Raw genomic sequence first — 21,739 nt, 5'->3', positions numbered from 1 at the left:
ATCACTAGTGCAGTTATACGCAAGTTACGAGCAATGGGAATCATATAGTATTATAGTGTATAGTTTTAAAGTTGATAGTATAAACTATATAAAAATAAGGTGATATTTTAAATTTTGATTGTCGCTATAATATTCTAATGGAGTGTATTCATGAATTTATTTGCAATAATTCTGTTTTTAAAATGTAACACTATATGATAATCAAATTATGATAAATAAACTTATATAACAGCAAAATTTAAATAATAATAATAATAATAAAAAACACTAAAAACAGAACAATTACGTGTATAGGTAGAATATACAAAATAACATTACATATTTTTTACTGGAAGTAAATTAAAACTAAGACATACTAACTATTAAAATTAAAATAATACCAAAGTAAATACTTTTTAACAATAATACATTTTTTTTTACATAGGTAGTCCATTTATAAATTAAAAAATGCTATATAAATAAATAAATATACATTTTTTTAATCGACTATACTAGTTTTTTTCTTTAAGAACAATATAATTTAATGCTATTTTTAACTATAAATTATCTAAACATTTTTATTAATATACATTCAATTAATCATTAAGTATATATGATAGTGTATTTATATTTTTTTTCACCAAACTTCAATTTAATAATTAGTTTATCTAATAAATAACAATTAATTGAAAAACTATTATGCTTTTTTTTTTATTTTTATAGTTTTCTCAACAACCAATACTACGATGAAATATATAATTATTATTGACTATTGTTATTATTTTTTTTTTTTGAACTTTATTTGTTCAACAAGATTAATTAGAATCAAATAACAATTAATAACAACATATTATCAGATTTTGTTTTTTTTTTTATATATATATGTAAGAACTATATCAGAATATTTGGCTTGAATAAGAATATTTAATATACAGAGGAACCCTGATATTTTGTATTCATGAAATAATTCTATTGTTAGTATTTATTATAGATTATAGTAAGTATTACCTTACGATAATAATAATAATAATAATAATAAAAAACACTAAAAACAGAACAATTACGTGTATAGGTAGAATATACAAAATAACATTACATATTTTTTACTGGAAGTAAATTAAAACTAAGACATACTAACTATTAAAATTAAAATAATACCAAAGTAAATACTTTTTAACAATAATACATTTTTTTTTACATAGGTAGTCCATTTATAAATTAAAAAATGCTATATAAATAAATAAATATACATTTTTTTAATCGACTATACTAGTTTTTTTCTTTAAGAACAATATAATTTAATGCTATTTTTAACTATAAATTATCTAAACATTTTTATTAATATACATTCAATTAATCATTTAAGTATATATGATAGTGTATTTATATTTTTTTTCACCAAACTTCAATTTAATAATTAGTTTATCTAATAAATAACAATTAATTGAAAAACTATTATGCTTTTTTTTTTATTTTTATAGTTTTCTCAACAACCAATACTACGATGAAATATATAATTATTATTGACTATTGTTATTATTTTTTTTTTTTGAACTTTATTTGTTCAACAAGATTAATTAGAATCAAATAACAATTAATAACAACATATTATCAGATTTTGTTTTTTTTTTTATATATATATGTAAGAACTATATCAGAATATTTGGCTTGAATAAGAATATTTAATATACAGAGGAACCCTGATATTTTGTATTCATGAAATAATTCTATTGTTAGTATTTATTATAGATTATAGTAAGTATTACCTTACGATAATAATAATAATAATAATAGTAAGTGTGTATAAATAATACTAATATTAAATCAAAAATAAACAAATAAATAAATAGGAATAAAACAACTTTTACATATTTATCTTGTAGTGTATTACAATATGTCATGTTTCTATAATAATCCTAACAGAATAATTATATTTTAAATTTTTGAAATCCAAATTAAATTATTTCAAAGCAGCAACTATATAAATATTTATTTAAAGTAATTAAAAAAAAAAAAAATTTAACATTTTGTAAATTGTTTCATAATAAATGTAATATTATGTTATTTTTAATACTGATTATGCGAAAATCAATAACTGGATTACTAGTGTAAACAAAACTTTTAACCAACCCAACCAAATTTAAAAAAATGTATCGGTTTTAAATTATAAATCTTTATAAAAAAACTGAGTTCAGAATTCAATTATTGTATGTTTGATATTTTTAGAGACAAATCCCACATAATTTAATGATATGATATTAAGTATTAAAGATTTTATTTCAAAAGCAAAACAAAAACCCACTTCACTGAAACTAAATGATAAATTTCCTGTCAATTGCTGGTTTTAATATTTAAATTAAAAATTGTAGTTATTTTATTAATGCACATTTCCTCTAAAAATATAAAATTAATTAAAAATGCTACATATTTAGGAAAAAAAAAATTGTCACAGCCATACTTTTTTCCCAACATTTTCTTATTTATATTTTTACTAATTTTATGTTCAATACTTTCAGTATCAATAACTTAATTGTGCGATGCACGGGCACCATTCATATAACCAATCCATCTTTTAGCTGTAGTTTGTATAACTGTTGCATTGTCCAGCGTTGCCAATAACAATAGCTGATTGATATGTGTAGCATGATAATCCCATCGAGCAATATTTGGCGCTATATCAAGTGTTACATGTCTGAGATCATATGCTGATCTTGAACCCATGTCAAACAATGGTAACAGATTTTTTAATGATGTCATGCCTTGTCTCCATAATGCATAAGCTTCTTGCGAAACCTAAAATTATAGTATTGTATGAAATATAGAATAATAAAGAGTAGAAATATTTAATTACCTCTGAACCATTAGGAGCCAATGAAAATAAATCATATAATCCAATTAAAGAGTACATAAAACCATTTAAAATAAATATTGGTGGAACAGTAGGATATTCATCATACCATGGATGTAAATTCATAAATTTAGATAAAACGCCACCATTTTTACTCGGAATTTTAAATGGTTTTAGAGCAGTGCGAGCTGTATTTAAGTATACTTCATTGCCGCCAGAATGGTGAAATGCCCTGGAGAGCAATGATATTGCTTGACCCTGACCCATAGCAGATAACCTATAGAATAAAATTTGTTTTTTAATTATTGTAAAATGTTGAAAATTTACAAGATACATTTTTTAAAGATTTTTAATTAATATTACAGAGTGTGTGAGAAAAAAGTAACAGATGTAAAATCATTGCTTCAAATCAACTAAAATAAAAATAAAATTAAAGTTGTTTTAATTTTTAATTTAAAAATGTTTTAATACAAGTAGAAAAGAAATTACATAGTTAATATATCTGTTATTTCTGTTACATCCAATATGTATTTATTTAATAATTAGCAATAAATTGTTAGTAATCTTACCATCCTGGCTTTAATGATTTAATAACAGGAGATATTTTACGAGTAACAGGATTAATCCAACCACCAGATTCTTTGTCTTGATGTTTATTGAACCAATGTGCAGCAGCATAAAATTGACTTATATGATCACTAGAACTAAGTGTTAGGTTGTCCAAGAATCCAACTCCATACAGTTTAAAATCACATAACTAAATTTAATCATAATTATTAATTAGCATCAAATTATAATTGTAAACAAAAATATTTTATTAATAATGAGGGGAAACTTTATTATAGATAGTACCTACCTTATATTTTGAACGAAATATTTTTGTTGTTGTTTTTTTTAACATATGTAAACCCTTTTGCAAGTCAATTAATACATTTCTTGTCAATTTTTTCCAGCCAAACTCTCTACTACAATGCATTCCGTGATAAATATTATGACCCTATTAAAAAAAGAATAGCATTAAATAAATATAATCATGTTTGTACTAATTAAATTAATAATTACATAATGATAAAATAAAAACTATTTGAAAAATTGAAACGCACAGAATTAACATAAATAATAGTGAATAAAATGTAATTAATATTTTTAAATAATAATTATAAATTAGAATATTTTATAAAGAAATATTTCAATAGGACATAATATTTAGAGGATGTTTTCTACATGAAAATAATAAATAAAAAATATTAATATTAATTTTTTTTATTATTTTTAATAATGTAAAACGAATTATGGACTTTTTAAATTTATGTTTTATATACCTCAATTTAAAATTTAAATATCAGCAACCTAACCTAAGATTGTAAATAACACACAACATTCTTAACAAGAATACATTTTATTTCATAAATATAAAATGGTGTATTTTACCTTTGCAAATATAAATGTTCTAGAACATATATAATGCAGATTCCATACTTCATTTTGTTCCTTCATATCTTTTATAGTAACAACAATACTACTACGTGTTGATAAAGATAAAGCCACATCAAAACTAAGGAAAAATTCCTCTTTACTATCAATTTTCAATGAAATTGGTTTATCTAAATAAAATAATTTAGTAATAATATGATTAATTTTTAATAATCTAGATCAAGAGTCACTAACTAGTTAATCATGGATACATTTTATATAATATAATAATGAAGAAATATATTTTCCAATATTGTGGGTCTAGTGTTTTCAATATTTTCCTCATGCGATACCACTGCTTTATAGATGCTTTCAATTATTAGAACTGTCTTGCGAATGGAGTTTTAAAAAGATTTAGTTTTAAAGGAAAAGTGTAATATGAAATTGCAATTAATTCTGGATTAAATATGTTTGTTTAAGTAAATTAAAAAATTCTTGGCTAAAATACTATAATATTTATAATAAAATATGTATTGCGAAGCTGCTTTTTCACAAATAAACATTTTAAAACATAATTATAGTAGAATCTTTTTAATCCGCCACCTTCTGACTGGGGGTGTGGTTGGATTATCAGAATATAATATATAAACATTTTAAGAAAAAATATTATTCTAAATTACATACTTACATCAAATTATTTACTACATAATATGTGTAACACAAACAATTTGAATGAAAGTATTACATATAATATACAAAAATGTTCGATTAATGAATTAGAAAAAAAAATCAGTAATGAATATTTTTAAAGTATTCATATCAATATTATTATGGTCGGATCAACCAGAGTGGCGGATCCGAGAAGGGTTCTACTGTAATAATGATTTTAATATTTTCAACGACTTAATAAAAATCAGTTACACTAATTCCAAGTATTAAGATGGTATTAAGTATTAAAATTAAAACATACATATTTCAAGACTGTAGTATTTGGTAAAAAAAAGTATATTTTTTATTTATTTTAATGTTTTAAAATGTTATTGAACCTACTTTGGGCCATGGGAAACTTAGTAAGTTTCAAAACAGACCCCTGTAGAAATTAGTTGGTAACCCTTGATCTTGAAATATAATGATAATATCATTATATTTTATATGCAAGTTATAATGTGGATAAATATTTATTAAATTTACCAGTACTGAAAAAATCAATAACATTACTATTGACTTGAGCATTGAATGCTATTTGTATTTTTGAAGTTTCAGGAACATTCCATAAAGGATTTAACTGACCATTTTCTAAAATCTTTCTTTTTGGTGATGGTAAAGTAAGATTTTTACTATAATGAGACAACCCAAATTGAGCTATTTGTGTTGGATAATAATAACCATGAGGATTCCATTGAGTTGATACTGGCACTCCTATGATTATTAAATATAATTTATTTTTTAATTTAAAATACTCAAATATTTTATTAATATATATTAAAATATATATAATTATAACTTGAAACTTGCCTTCAGAAGCACTAACACATTTCACGCGATCTCTTTCTTCAACTTTATAATTTTGAAAATTTGTAAATACACCTCGAGAGTCATATTTTCCATTCTGATGATAAATTTTGGAATAGCTATGTGACCAATGGAACTTTTTTTTGTTATCATCAGTTTCAATAATTTTTCCATAAACCTAAACAGACAATACAATTAATTTTGTTAGTGATAGCAATTTCCTAAACAAGTTATACATAAATGTTTTGTAAATGTTATTTTCAATTAGTAAATAATATTATATTAACATTAATAGGTAAAATGTGAACTTATTTATTCATGTAAATTCTAGAAAATAATATTAAAAAAGTACAAACCTCAAAATAATTTTTTAGAAATGAAAATGGAATATAAACTGTGCTATTTTTTATAAGGCAATCCACATGAACGCTATTTCCATTAATGAGACAGTCTATTGGCTTTATATTTTGAACTAATGACTGAAAAAAAAAATGCAAGTACAATAAGTAGTATGATTAATTTATAAACGTTAAATACTGTATATTAAAATTTACAATAAATTAATTCAGATCATCAATTACACATTTTTGTGATTAAAGAATGTATTTAAGGAAGAAGTATGATAAAGGTATTTGATATAAATGCTACTTTTTTAGTTCTTATTATTAATTAACTGCACTACCTTATCACAATTTAATTATACAATAAGTACTATAGTATAACTACTAATGTTTGTGTTTGTTATTTTGTTATTTTATAATTACTATCATATTTAAATCTGTTATGTTATGTCTATATATATATATATATTTTTTTTTTGTACAAAAGACGAATGGCTTTCATTCATATATAAAAAAAATATAAATTAATAGGTACATTAATCAATTAATACAAGTTATTTATTAAAATTAATGTAATGATAAAATATACAACTATAAGACTGTTTAATTTTTAATAATATTTTGAATTGATAAAAATAAATAATTTTAGTACACTCAATTTTATGCTTTTTTATTTGAATACCACTCAAAATACAAACTATTTTGAAAAATATACCAAGTAGAGAAAAGTATAATATAACTACTTGGTGTAAATTTAAATTTTCTGTTTTTAAATTAAAATAAAATAAAGAACTTTAGTTTTGCTAAAAATTCCACCTTTTATATTAACACCCTCCTCCACACATATAGTTGTAGAATTTTATCATTTGTTAATATTTATTATGTGTACAAATAAAACAAACAAAAAAACATTGTCTTAAAATTAATACATTCATCGCACTGCTCAGAATTTAAAATGAATTGTTACATTAATAAAATTAAAAGAAAATAACAATTATATTTAATATACTTGATATTGTTAATATTATTAGTGATATTTTATTTAGCAAATATTAGAATAATTTGTTACTTACTTCATAATTGGATTTGATATTCTTTGAAAATGTATCAAATGTTTGATTTGAGCAATTTGACCACAATGACACGGTGCATATTATAATAAAAGTAGAAAGAACTAAAAAGAGAGTTCTTATGTTTAATCTCATACTGGTTTAATAATCATTTGAATAATTGAACGATGAATAACTGCAAATATATAAAAATAAAATAAAATAATATTCACATAAGTACATTTGTTATTTTTAAAATACTATGTTATAGTATTTATTTTATAGATAAGTACCTATGTTATTTGCAATTTAATAATTATTACTATTAATTATTTTATAAATGATAATCATATCAAATAAATTCTTATCTAAATAGATAGGTATGCAAATTTAATGAGATGTAAAAAATTAATTACATATCATTAAAAAATTATGTTGTTTTTTAGATACTTATATTTAATAATAATAATAATATATTAATATTATTAGGTATTATATTTCATACCTAATTGAATTAATGAATTATCTTATTATTCTAAGAATAATTAACTGATAATCTAATACATTTAAAACTGCAGTATATGCAAACTGAATTGGTTATAAATAGTTAGATAGATACCTACTTATGTGTCATACATTTAAAAAACTTAAAACATAAATAAGTACCTACTATCTAGGTATTTACTGTGCCATAATAATAAATCCAAAAACAGAAAAATCTAAGTGTATAACTGTTAAGCAATTACCTACCTTATTAAATATTAATTCTAAATTATGATGGCAGTCTACTAGCATTCGTGAAATACTACTTTTGTTATTCATGTAGATAAGTATAACATATTAAGTAGGTCATGCAATATTGTAAACTTAACTATAATATGATATAAATATAAAAATAAAACTATTTCTAGTTGGAATGATGGGTGTTTGAAAACAATTTAAATATTATCCAGAGTTGATGAGTTTTATAATGATAATTCTACATAAACCATATTATAATACTATGATTACCTACAGGCATTTATTTGGCTCGATCACTGTGGTCAAACAAGGTATGAGTAAACCTGAGGAGGACAAATATTACAGTACAATTGTGTAAAGGTATCGCTTACTAATTCCGTCATACCTGTATCATTGGTGCCATACAATGTCCGGTTGGGTGGAATGTGGAGGCAATCCAATCATTTTAATAAAATGGTCGTTGACGGACGACAATGACAACTGTTATTTCTGCGACAACTTTCTCGAGACAAAATGCCGTCCATCTCCAAGACAGCATTCATCTGATCGTTAAGTATCAAGATCGACGCGGAGCAAAATCGATGAAAAAAAAAATTCTCGACAGTGCCTACTGCCCAATGTACTGTTACCTCTTATTGTTAATCACGTCGGCCAAGTGGATCGAAAACTACAATTATTGTCTGATAAATATAATTACGGCGGACCGATCATAACTAAAAACCGCAAATAACGATAATTATTAATTATCGTTGTTACTTGTAACGATGTGTTAAAGATAAATAATATTAATATTTTGTGTCGGACGTCGGTGCACTTACTCGTAAGTGATAACTGATAACAAGACTGAATTTTGATAACCAATAACCATCGAAATTGCGCCCAGTCGTGCGTGAGATTATCATAGATAATAATACCTAATATTTTACTTTATGGTGTTGTCTAGCGTCCGCCAAAGCGCTAGATTTGTACGAATTTACCTTAGCATTAAATATTAAACAAATAAAATATTATTCGAATGGAGTTAATTCTTTATGATGTTTCATCTTTATACTATTACGTATAGTGTATTGTGTATACCAACTAATATAGTAGGTACCTATTAACAATACACATTGCCATTTACAAAATATTTAGATAAATTTTAAGCTATTAATTATATCACGAACTTATTCACACCTTTCTACAATATATCGATAATGGCATAGGCGTAACTTGGGAAATTTTTTAATTTTTATGGGGGGGGGGGCAAACTTTATTTTATATCGATATACCGTATACTTTAAGATACTTAGAGACTAAATATAGGTACCCAATAAATACATTTTGCAAAATATCAAAGAGGCAACTGCCCCCTCTCGCCCCCTCAGCTTGGGAAAATGGCTTATACATTACTAACATTTTCCCTCAGACTGTTTTTGGAGTAGGTACCTTAGTAGGACATTTTTTTGGCGGAAAAATGTTGATAAAATAGGTACACAATCGATTTTTTTTATTTCACAAACTATATTCAAATAAAACTAAATAATACGTTTGTATTATTAATGATGATCATGTACTGCACTACTGAAGCTGGATTAGATATTTAATCCCTTTCAACACTGAAATATCTAGCTCATTGATTTTGTGATCCATCTTTATTTGTAAAATATTATTTATAGGTTTATTAATGCGTTTAAAATAGTTAAAAAATAAAAAATAATTTTATTGAGTAAATTTAACATAATTAATAATATTATATCTGAAAATGATATTTTGAAATTGATCGATTTCTATGAAACTATTTAACTATATTTAACTCCTTTCAAAGGGAGACCTTTCTAGCCTCAAAGTTATACCTATAAGGTTGCTATATACGTCCCGGTACATCGGGATCGAACAATATTTGTCCAGTTGTCTAGTCTATAGATTTTGGTATCTATACAGTCTGTAGATTAGGTAATGTCTTATTCTATATATATTCATAGACACCGCATTACCTCCTCATCCCTGTTAACTCTGATGTATGTATTTATTATTTTTATTTTCCAAATAATTTGTGCTTAATTGCCGTATTTTGATTGGCCGGTTTTCGTTGCAGTATTTATTTATTGATGGTCTTGGAAAGAACCATGTTATGGTTTTACGTAGAAACTGCTGTGTTACACCTTATCAGCGGATGAATACGAGTGAGAAACCGGAAATCGTATCAATGCGATGTGCGTATAATACATTTATACATATCATTAATTCATACCGGAAACTGGCGGAGCACTGATGAAAGCATTTTGATGAACACTTTTACTTTTTTATTATTTCTAATTTTATTGTCTCTTTAAATTATTAAATATTAATCATTATTGAATAAATATATTAAACATTGTGTATTGTTAACTTCTTGAAAACTATTTTCGAAATAAAAAAAATTAAAGAATTCCATCACACTGGCCTGCAATATAACGGGTATGATACAATATTATTTTACAAAGCCGTTTCTAAAATTTCAATTTGAAGCTTTAATTTATGCTAGCACAATACAGAATATTCAGAATATAAAAGCGTATGAATGATAAACTGAAAAGTAATTTCAACATGTTTGTATTCTTAGTAGTTAGTTATCCTTTATTCTAACAATTTTTTTTTCATTTTAGTGGCATGAAGACAATAGTGACAATCAAATTGTCATACGCCTTAAACAATAAATTATATATTATATTATAATATTGTTTGAACGTTATGGTTTAACCAAAAAAGGTCCTAATATAAACCTTTTCACTATAAGATCAACTGCGATATAGTATAGGTACCTATGCAGGTACAGTTTTATAATTTAAAATGGCACATTTCTTGCTTTGAAATTTTAATACAAAAAAAAAAAAAAAAAAAAATACGTAAAAATATGTAAATGTCTTTTAAGTATAATTTATATTTTTAAAATATTTTATATTATATTTATATATTTTTCCTATATTCTCTTCACATACCTATACTGTGCCATTTTTGTGCTTATATTATTCTCTTAAAATATAAAAATAGTGTTTTATACATTTTTAAATTTGATAATAAGTCAATTTACTTAAATGCTAACTTCACAAAGTTGGTTTTACTGAACACAAATTACTATGTCGTGCGTGGGACAGAGAACAGGGCCGACATTTTACTAAAAAAACATGAGTTCACCTCTATTTTTCATATTATTTATAGTTATCGAATGCGAAACGTTTTTATCCCCACTGTACATGGTTATTTTACACTTACATTAACATCAAATTTAATCAACTAATATAAACATTATTCTAAATTTAAAACGATCATTTTATTTTATTACTTGTCTGCCGTCTGTATAAATGTTACCTATGTACCTATATTTATACGTATACCGTCTATATATATTATATATTATCTATATAGGTATATATTACAGTGTTAAATTTGAGGAATATTCGATTGACGGGCCGTCAACCGATAGTTTTCTCTTTTATGTAACTTTATATGGATACTTATATATATATATTTAATATATACAATATATAACATACATAATATAACGGAGTGCAGTTTGTCCCATAACCAGTGCCGTAACTGCAGTATAATAATACGAATTAGAGCTATGAGATATATATGTAGGTATATAAGTTGTAGGTATGTATCCTATTATATATATTTATACGCTTATCCCACTTTTATTAAAAATGTATTATCTATAATAGATATTTCAAACGTAATTTCACAAGTCGGTGGGCTCATTCGATACGCCTGTATATCCGAGGCCTGACGCGTGCTGTAGCTTATAATATTATACATAAACGCAGAGTACAACAATATAACATGGTGTGTATAGTGTAGTTGAGTGTATACACAATGTGCTGTCACACACAGTACACACGTGTCTATGTAATATAATATTATTACATTATACGACTATAATACGAGTATACTATAGACTATAGTTTTTACGGGACTTTATAGACGCTATGTGTATATAGTACATGATGCTTATAACTATTAAAATAATAATTTGATAGTATGTGATATCAGCGTCATTTATATTTTATAGTATTATATCGTATACAGTCGGCAATTACGTAATAATGATAAATGTCTCGAAACTCTAATCGGGATGGTTCTATTTTAACGGTTGTATAGTGCAGGACATTGCGACCGTTGCAACTATATTATTTAAACGACTACGTAGCACGTTCCTGGTTGAACTTAAGTTGGTGGTGAGAAAGGTAGGTAAATTAACACACTTGACGTTTTAACTATAATACAGACAGTTACTTTATTAAGTTACACAGTAAAATACAAAACTAAATACCTTACTGCTATCGTATAGTTATACTAAACTGGGAATGACCGTAAGCTTTCGGCGATGTGGTTGTGACGAAATCCACGAGGATCAATACCTACCTAGTTTTACAAATGGGGATAATAGCCAGTCCAGAACTGTGACTACCTTCTGCAGATTAATACTAGGTCTGCTACTCTGCTACTTGTATTTATGTGAGTCTTCTCAATGACGTACAGGGGACTAGTATTATTAACAAATAATCAAATGTGATTTAAGGTGGCGTGATCTCATTAGTAATCTACCTGTTTATGGAAATCTTACATGTTGTTTACGCCGAACGCGGTAAAAACTCTTAGTTGGAGGAAATAACATGTTTTTTTGGCTTCTGCCCTTTTATTTAAAATGCGGGAGTAAAAAGTAGATTGTATTAACGTGTTTTTACTATTATTATTTCGTAAAGAAATTAACGTTATTGAAATTAATATTTTTTTAATAATTTGTATAAATGACTGATTTGTGAGAGAATAGGACACGTCTCATCCCGCCTTTGTTTTTGCTGCTGTTGTCTTGATTATATTTTTATGAATTTCTATATTATTAATATAATATTATATATATTTTATTTTATGGTTAATTTTTTTATGTAAATATTTAGTAGGTAATTCGTATGAATTAAATTTATAAGATCGTTATCATTTCCAAAATTTGCATGGTATTAGTACTCAAAGAAAATTAAATTTTTTTATGGATAAGGTAGGAGAAACATAAAAAATTTTCATTCTCATACTATAATTGCAAGCTAAATATTAAAATAAAACAATTAATTTAAATGAGTGAAACTGGACAAATGTATGTATCTATATACATTAAATTTAAGATTAATAATATAATTTATGAACTCGTAACTCGCAATCAACAATTTTTATTATAAATTACAAGAATACATAAATTAAAATTAACTTTTTTATACTACATAATTTGTTTTTGATATAATGATATAATATTCTTTTAGTCTTGGCGTATTATTTAATATCTCCCCTAAACAAAGTCCCAAAGTCCTAAATACACCACTAATTCGTATTCATTATTAAATAATCTTTTTGAAAAATACATTTTTAAATTGTTACTTTTTTAAATAACAACATACATTTATAATTTGTGTTAAATTACTTACATTCTAAGTGGGTATTAAATTTACAATTAAGTGTAGTATATATATTTTTTCTTTTATTACATTTTGGGATGGTAAAAAAGTTTCAAATTAAACTCCAAAATTTTGTTAGTAGTCTGTGTGTCAAAAGTAAACATTTCTCCTAGTATTTTTTTCATTAATTATGAAACACAAAAAAATAAAAATGAGAATTTTTACGCTAAAACAGATTTTGACAACAGAAACTTGACATTTTCATTAAGTATTTATTTTATAATTTAATAAGGTATAATTTTAAAAATATTTAACTCCAATTGACCTATATGGAGCTATATATATTATAGTAGATATTTTGGGTAAATTTTTAATACTTTCAAAACTAACCGAGAACAAAAACAGAAAACGGAAAACGAAAATGTTTATGAAAAATTATACTTGGACAAAATTGATATTTTTTATTATGTTTGAAATTTTCACCAAATGTTAAAAAAATCATCATTTTTTAAATATGGTATAATTTAAAAAATATTTGGCTCTTCTTTTTAGTTATTTATAGATATTTAATATTTATCTCAACTAAATTTTAATTTAAATTTTTTTTCCCATAATTATTTCGTAAGAAAGTTTAAAAATTGAATGAGTGGTTCCTCATAAATTGTATAAACAACTTTAGTACATAAATACTAATTTAAAAATCTCAAAAATAAAAATAGTTGCAATAATTTATTATAAATGTTCAAAATTGAAATTTGACAATATTCGTCAAAATTAGGAATATTTATAGATATTATTTTGTACTATCAATTTTATATATTTATTTTAATTTCAATATTATATTTGATATGCATATCTACCTATTATTTAAAACTCTAATAGGTAGGTACAAGGTTCGTTATAAGTTATTATATTGTTGAAATTCAAAAATTGATTTAAAATATAATAAATAACATAATACTTGAAACTTTTATCGTATTATTATTATATTTTATACACATTGGCATTTTAAAATGCAATGTTTCTGAAAAAAATTATTTTAATTTTTTACTGTACGAGTATATAAGTATATAACTAATAGTAAAAAAAAGTAAAATTAATATTACCAAATGTTGTTATTTTCTCTACTTATATAGGTATATTTTATTACATGTCAAAACAGTATATTATAACTCAAAGAATTTAAATTATAAATTTAGCGTTATAGGTACTATACTTTGTTTGTAACTTCCGCATAATATGGTCAGATTATGATGGTTGCATTATTCAAAATATAAATTTAATTTACATTTTAAATTACCTATATACTATAAACTTAGTATCTATGCCTACAACTTTTAGCCATAAACTTTGAAAAATACTTTTGATAACATAAAATATATTATGTAGATTAAACATTTTAAAAGTAGTTAGGTAATTAAATCTTATTTTGATAAAACTTAAACATAGCTTTCTATAACCTGCTTAGTAAGAAGTGATTATAATATTTAAACGATTGTAATAAATGAGGTACTTAGAAATCTATAAAACTTATTTATCAAGTGTATACTTTTTATATTTAAATAGATCTTTATATTTTATATAACATTTCAGTTCATGCGAATACTACTTATATATATATAATTCTTTGTATAGGATTAACGTAAGTTAATCCTATACACATTACCTACTTGTAATGATTAAAAAGACGTGAAATTACCGGGGACGGTTATATATCTTTAAATCAATTACTTAGTGTAGTATATTATAACAATGTAATATAATATTGTTATAAATTGGTAATATTACCTCTTCGATTCTTTTAGCGACTTCCCTGTTGAAACCGTGGTTAGTGCTTGAGGTATAAGATGAAGTGACCGATTTGTATTTTAAAATAATTTGACCCTTTTTTCTGATTCACTAATATTAATTTTATTCAATTTTATAATACACATCAATAAACGTATTTTAAATTATTACTATAAACGTTTACAATTAATTTTCACGATTACGTCTTTCTGATTAGTAGTCTTTTACACTCGCCTTAAAACGTCTGCACAAAAAGACAATAACGACACTTCTGGCTTGATCGAAGACAGAGCTCCTTCTTCCTAATATTGCGTGTGAGTGTGCGTGTGTATAATATATGTGTACGTGTGTGTGTAATGTCTTATCGTTATATTTTGTCCTATTCAATATTTGTAATTTATTCTTAATGGCTAATAATTATTATAATTATTTTATTATGTATTTTAAATTTAAAAAAGATATGATGGCTTAGACGCACATCATTACATATTGCGGTACCTATAATGTAAATAATATAACCACGTTTAACTAATTGTTGTTCAATGTTCAAATAATTAGTATTATTATTAATGTTATACGTTTAATGATTATATTGTTTATAGAACTAACTTTTGATAATATTATTAGGTACATTAGGACTTAGGAGTCTTAAATTACAATTTTCAAACTATATATTATACTTATTTTAATTAGATTTTATGATATCAAGATGGAATTAAAATTTAGAATTTTTTTTAAATTAAAACAACACAATCTCTACATTTATTAGCATATTTATAGTAATTTGGATGTATAACTACCTATTTATATATAATATTTAAAAACAAACAATTTAAAATAATCTTCTATAGGAAATCACCCATTGATATCACCTCCAAATATTATTTAATTGTACTTGCGATCATATTTTTAGATTTAAAATTATAATCACTGTTATGTATTAAATATGTATATGATATTTAAAAAAAATACAGTTTTAATATAATATTAATGTAACTTTATCATCACATCTGGTTATTTGGAATATTATATAAGTATCATATTATAGTAACCTATTGTAGTACTATCGTAGAATTAAAAAAATAAAAATAATTTGTATCTATTTTCTAATATTATAAATTACAAGTACTTATTATCATAGTTAATATAAAAATACCTAATATAAATTATTACAGACATAAAAATGTATCTTTTAGTTTTACGTTTATTTTTTGATTTTCTTCAAGAAGATAATGGATATTCCTTAGATAATTAATAATTAGGTACAAATCAAATAAATTATAATTATTTGAAAAAAATTAATTTTCAACAGATACATTTGTTTTTTTTATCTTTCGCGATTTACATATTAATGTAGATTTTGTTTCGTTAAATGTTATCTACAAGTTTTTATTTACAGTTGGCATATCAATTCTTATAACTTTATTGTATACTTAATACTTATTGATTAATATAGAACATTTTTTACTACGTACCTTTGTCCTGTATACATTATTTAATTGTTAAGTGTATTGTATAGAATATAGCTTGTGGTACAATAAATTATTTTGATCCAAACAACCATTCGAAAACGAATATCACTGAACTCATGCCAAGTCCACATATTAGTATTATAAACGCACCCTGTAATTCATCAACACTCAATTTCTTTACTTTTATATTTCCTTTTTTCTTTATTGGACGCGATGGTGATGCATCTTGTCTCCATTTGTCATGTAATCCAGTTTCATATGCTATGATTTGGGCTTTCGATAATATATTTTTGTACGGATTCCCCTTCTGCATAAATATACCAATATTATACACAATAACCACTTCTTCTACTTTATTGACTTTTTTAATTGAACCCGAAATTAGAGCCTCGAAATGGTCTTCAGGGTCGAGTATAATGATATCTTTTTTTTTCAAAAGTCTTTTTGCAGATGCTACCATATCCATACACGGTATATATTCGGTCAAATTGAAATTGTCTTTATCCATCGAGTGTGCTATTGGTATAAAAGTCGGTACACTGCATATCGTCAGTCCGGACTCTTTAACATCGTTAACGGTGCGCATTGGTGGTTCATACTTAGGTTTGTATATGTATATCAGTTGCATTGATGTGTACACAGCACTTATGTGTAACATGTATATTACCCACGAAAGGAAAATCATTTTTGATGACACCGATGTGGGTTGCTGTCCACTGGCTACACTGCACAATATTGCCCAAGAAATAACGAGACAGTAACCACAGTTGGAAAACGCTCGTTTCTCCGATGGCAAATGAATACCCGATAGCCAGAGTAGACCAGACGTCAAAAAGAAAACAACAAATAGCGTAAGCCAAAAATTTCCGGAGAATACGTTTAACATGTTTTGCCAGTATGGCAACTTCCTTGGCAGTGGTGTGTAAATTGGAAATCGAATAACTTGCCGTGCAGGTGCAGAATCGAACATTTCTTTACGTTCAGCTGTTAGAATTCCTCCACCGATCAGAAAGTCACCCCGATGTCCGCTCAACTTACCAAATCCACCATTCCAAGTTCCATTTTCTAACTTGACGCCCCATCGTTGATTATTTTCGACCTCGTGAAACTCCAATTGTACTTTACCTATCCGACTCATCAACTTGACTACCTCTACATCCATGCCGTGTAACATAGTCCGAGGTGTCTGATTTGATAGCAAAGTCATCGGCGCCCAATTAAACCCGACTATATTTACTGTACAGTTGTAGAACGTATTTGGTATTATTTTTTCAAATACATCAAAAACGGTCCATTGACTGTTGTTGTTATCTCCTCGAGTGCACAAATCCTCCAGTGTTGGTGTATGATACTCACCACACCTTTTATGAAACGGATACCAGTAAAACGCTTCTATTGCATTGCCGTCAATTGCTGGTATAAGTAACACCGACTTGAACATATTTTTAATCCATAGTCGCTGAAACACAGGTTCTAGTATATGTTGAGATAGTTCAGTGAATTTTTCTAAAATGATGATAAAATTCACTTCAGGTTGCCACGACGCATCCGTCACGTTAATCGTATCTAAATGATCGACTAAATCAGTTGTATTATTCGCGGCAACTAGGTACGCGTGTGGTAATATATACCTATTTGGGTTAAATAGTTTCACGTGAAATTCATTTAATAATAGAGCAGGCTTATAGTTTTGGTGCATAGTAAACAAGAGTTCCGATCGAAAGTTATGAGTAACATTTGGACTCGTTGTAACGTAAACCGTGGTTCGCATTAGATTACTTACGTTCAATAACTGCACAGCACATTGTGCTAATAGACTTGAGTCACATCTTGAGTAAGGCGAACAAACTAAAATCGTGGTGAAAAGTCTGAGATATGTATTAAACTTAGTCATTGGTCATGTATTGTGTATGTTAAGACTGATCAAGAGTAATTTCATTACTGTCGTTGGCTCCAAGCCAAAACAATTAGTGTAATTTATTAATTATTTTCCGGTCCAATAGGTTCAGTAAACATTTTGACAGCCATAAAAATATATTTTATTAACGTTGATGAAGGGAAACGAAAAAAATATATATATCATGAGTTTTAATAATATAATTATTTAGTTGATGAGAATTTCATTTTTATAAACTATATATAATATACAATAAACATTTTGTAATATTATTATGTGGTGTATATATAAGTATAACCATATAATTACTGGCTTTTGTACGCTACACGAAAATATGTCAGTTTTAGATAGTTGAAAATAATATTTTTAGTAGGTAAAAGACATTATTTTAATTTAAGCTATATTATATTATATTATTTTATGTACATTTTTTTCCTTCGTGAAGCGTTTATAAATTATCAGAAGTCCCGTTTGTTTTCTATCAAAAAACTTTCAGTAATTATACTAATTGAACAACGTTCATAATTCATTAGGTTTTCGTTTTAGAACCATTGAGTTGTTGTTAAGTTGTCTGAAATGCTTTTCAGCATGTATTATTATAAAGATGTATTTCTTTCAATTTGTTATAATAAGTAAATTTGTTCAGCCATTGTTTGAAAAAATATATATTATATATTTATAAATATTCATTCCTGTTATGAATACTTAAAAGTTTTTGAGAATACAGATAAAAATGCTTGGTGTCATTTGTGTTTGAAATATGTATTAAAATTAGGCTATGTAAAACATACACTTGATGAAAATTCCATGTTTCTACGGTTATTCAATTTTTTAATTAATATAAATAAATTAAAAATATACATTTTATCATATAATATAGAGAACACAAAAATAAAATTTTTTCAAAAACTGGTTTAGAGTAAAAATTTCCCTTTTCCCTTAATTTTAAATTGTGAGTATAGAGCAATGAATAAATCGATTTAAAATTTAAAATTGTGCTTATTATCTTTTTTTTGTGATATCTGGAACAAGATAAGAAGTCTTAAAAATAAAAAAGTCCAATTTTTAACTTTGAGATTGGTTTTGGCCTTTTGGGTAGTAAATTTAATTTAGTTTGTACTATAAAGTGGTCAAAATTAAAAATACCCAGTATTTAGGTTAAAAACTATCAAAAACATAACATCATACATTAAATTTAAATAAAATTATTTTAAATGATTTATATTTGTATATGACTATAAGATTAAAATATTTTACAATATTGTTAACTTGTTATGTATAACTACTTAAAAAAAAAAATGTAAACGTGCATAAAAACGTGTACCTAAAATATCTATAAAATCGAAATAATTATTATTTGGGTAGGTATAATAGTTGCAACTTGCAATGTTGGGTAGTAACGTGATAAAAAATTCTATTAAAATTACATAAAGCCGGTTACAGATTTAGAATACATTGTCATACGATAAATTATGTTTCTGACATTACTACCCACGATGTTTCCGATTTCCCATTATAAACAGAAACATAATAGTATATCGGCGTATTGTCGACGACATATTAATATTATGTCATAGTGTAACATTACAGTATTCTAAATCTGCAGGACCAGGCTTAACATCATTTAATTAGAATATTTAAACTTAAAATACATTTATAAGTAACAAAAATGTAATTGAATATTTTTGCTTATTGTTCCTTACTTCAAAAGTATTTTTAGAGTTTAAATAAAATTAAATATATTTAGGTCTGATGAATTGAATATAATCAGTTAATCATTTTATTGTATTAATCACTTATGGCTACACTACCTAACGTATGTTAAACTATTTTCAAAAATATGAAAACTTAAAAATTAAAGAAGTTACTCTGCTGCATATCAGTTATTGAGTGTATAACTCTTTATAAAGTAAATTATTACGTTAAATGTGTTTTATTATTGTGATATTTTTCATGAATGCCTGAAGTTGAAATGTTAACATTTGTAAATATCACGATAATTTGAAAATTATATTGTTACTAAAAAGTAAAAACTCATAAGTCATTTAATATTTATACCAAAAGTTTGAAACATTCCACTGTTATTATTATTATTATTTTTTTTTAAATATTTAGACAAGTTTTAAGTTATAGGCATTTGGAATTCTAGAAATAATTTCTTAAAATAAAAATAATTTTTGTTTTAATTGTTATAAGTTTTTAACTTTTTAGGCTTAGTCAATAAGTTTGAAATATGAATAAGTATGAATTTAAAAATTTGATTTAAGATGTTTTATCTCAATTAAAAAATATAGAAAATATATCTAGGGACAATTTTTTTATAAACTTTTGAAGTTAAAGTTACGAAAAAAAAAATGGTTAAAATTACGAAAATTAACTTTGTCTTAAGTGAAATTTACGAGTATATGCCATATTACATTTTATTTCGATAGAAGACCGTTATACTTTGCATTATGAATACCGTATTATGGACAACTTTTTAAAAATCATTATATATTATAACCAAATGGGCTTGAATTGTAAATTTTTTTGGTACTATATTGCTAATTGTTGAAAATTATTCAGTATTTGATAGTAATAAAAAAAATTGATCATCAGGATGCGTATCGTAGAAGAAAAAATGCTTTTTTTTTGGTAGAATCTAGTCCGTATTTTGATAAATAAATTAAAACCCTTAATACTTTTCAAAATAATCGGGTATAATAAAATAAAAAGAAACTATGGAAAAATAGGAATTCTTACTCATAATTAGATTATGTTTGAATTTTTATGTTTTTATCAATAGTAGGCGATAAATAGGCAACTTTTGCTTGTTAAAAAAAACTGACATTTTAATAAAATAATACTCATAAGATACTATTAAAGGAATTAAAAAAAGAAGAAGCACATATTAACAAATCTTTTCATACCTATATTTATGTAGTATATAATATGAATATGACTAAATCCTTTTTATAGAGACGCGATTTTCCTACTCTGTTATAAATCATTTCCGGCCAATAATTGGCACATCTATTTTCATGCATATTTTATGAATTATTTTTTATTTCATATAAGTTACCTATATAATATAATTATTATGTATCAGTATTTTATTAATATTTTTTAAACACTTTCCTAGTGTTCAAATAATAGATTTAATAATGTTCTTTGTTCGTATGATTAAAAACTTTTAGGCGTTTGAAAAAAAAAAAGTTAAACGAGTATTTTGGTGCGATTTAAACAGTGGTGTTTTTGGGGACTCTGAGTTTAAATATTATGTTTTGTGGTTTTATATCGTATATTAAA

At 24.8% G+C, this 21,739-nt stretch overlaps 1 protein-coding gene across 3 annotated transcripts; it reads right to left on the bottom strand.

Annotated features, from left to right (window-relative positions):
- Positions 1-1,633: 1,633 nt before the first annotated feature.
- LOC114124434 (D-glucuronyl C5-epimerase) lies at positions 1,634-8,718 on the bottom strand. Of its 3 annotated transcripts, none has more exons than XM_050206710.1 (11): positions 8,269-8,718; positions 8,154-8,206; positions 7,167-7,338; positions 6,109-6,231; positions 5,756-5,930; positions 5,432-5,659; positions 4,259-4,431; positions 3,684-3,824; positions 3,397-3,584; positions 2,831-3,104; positions 1,634-2,772 (listed from the first exon to the last, which is right to left on the bottom strand). In XM_050206710.1, exons 3-11 carry the CDS (start codon positions 7,296-7,298, stop codon positions 2,506-2,508), a joined length of 1,701 nt encoding a protein of 566 aa, XP_050062667.1. In that variant the 5' UTR covers positions 7,299-7,338; positions 8,154-8,206; positions 8,269-8,718; the 3' UTR covers positions 1,634-2,505. The 3 variants fall into 3 exon arrangements, with proteins under 3 accessions (XP_050062667.1, XP_027843487.1, XP_027843488.1); XM_027987686.2 differs by having other exon boundaries at positions 8,158-8,206; XM_027987687.2 differs by lacking the exon at positions 8,154-8,206.
- Positions 8,719-21,739: the final 13,021 nt, after the last annotated feature.

This window comes from Aphis gossypii, chromosome X, assembly GCF_020184175.1.
Source record: "Aphis gossypii isolate Hap1 chromosome X, ASM2018417v2, whole genome shotgun sequence".
NCBI lineage: Eukaryota > Metazoa > Arthropoda > Insecta > Hemiptera > Aphididae > Aphis > Aphis gossypii.
This window is presented reverse-complemented; position numbering and strand designations above follow the sequence as displayed.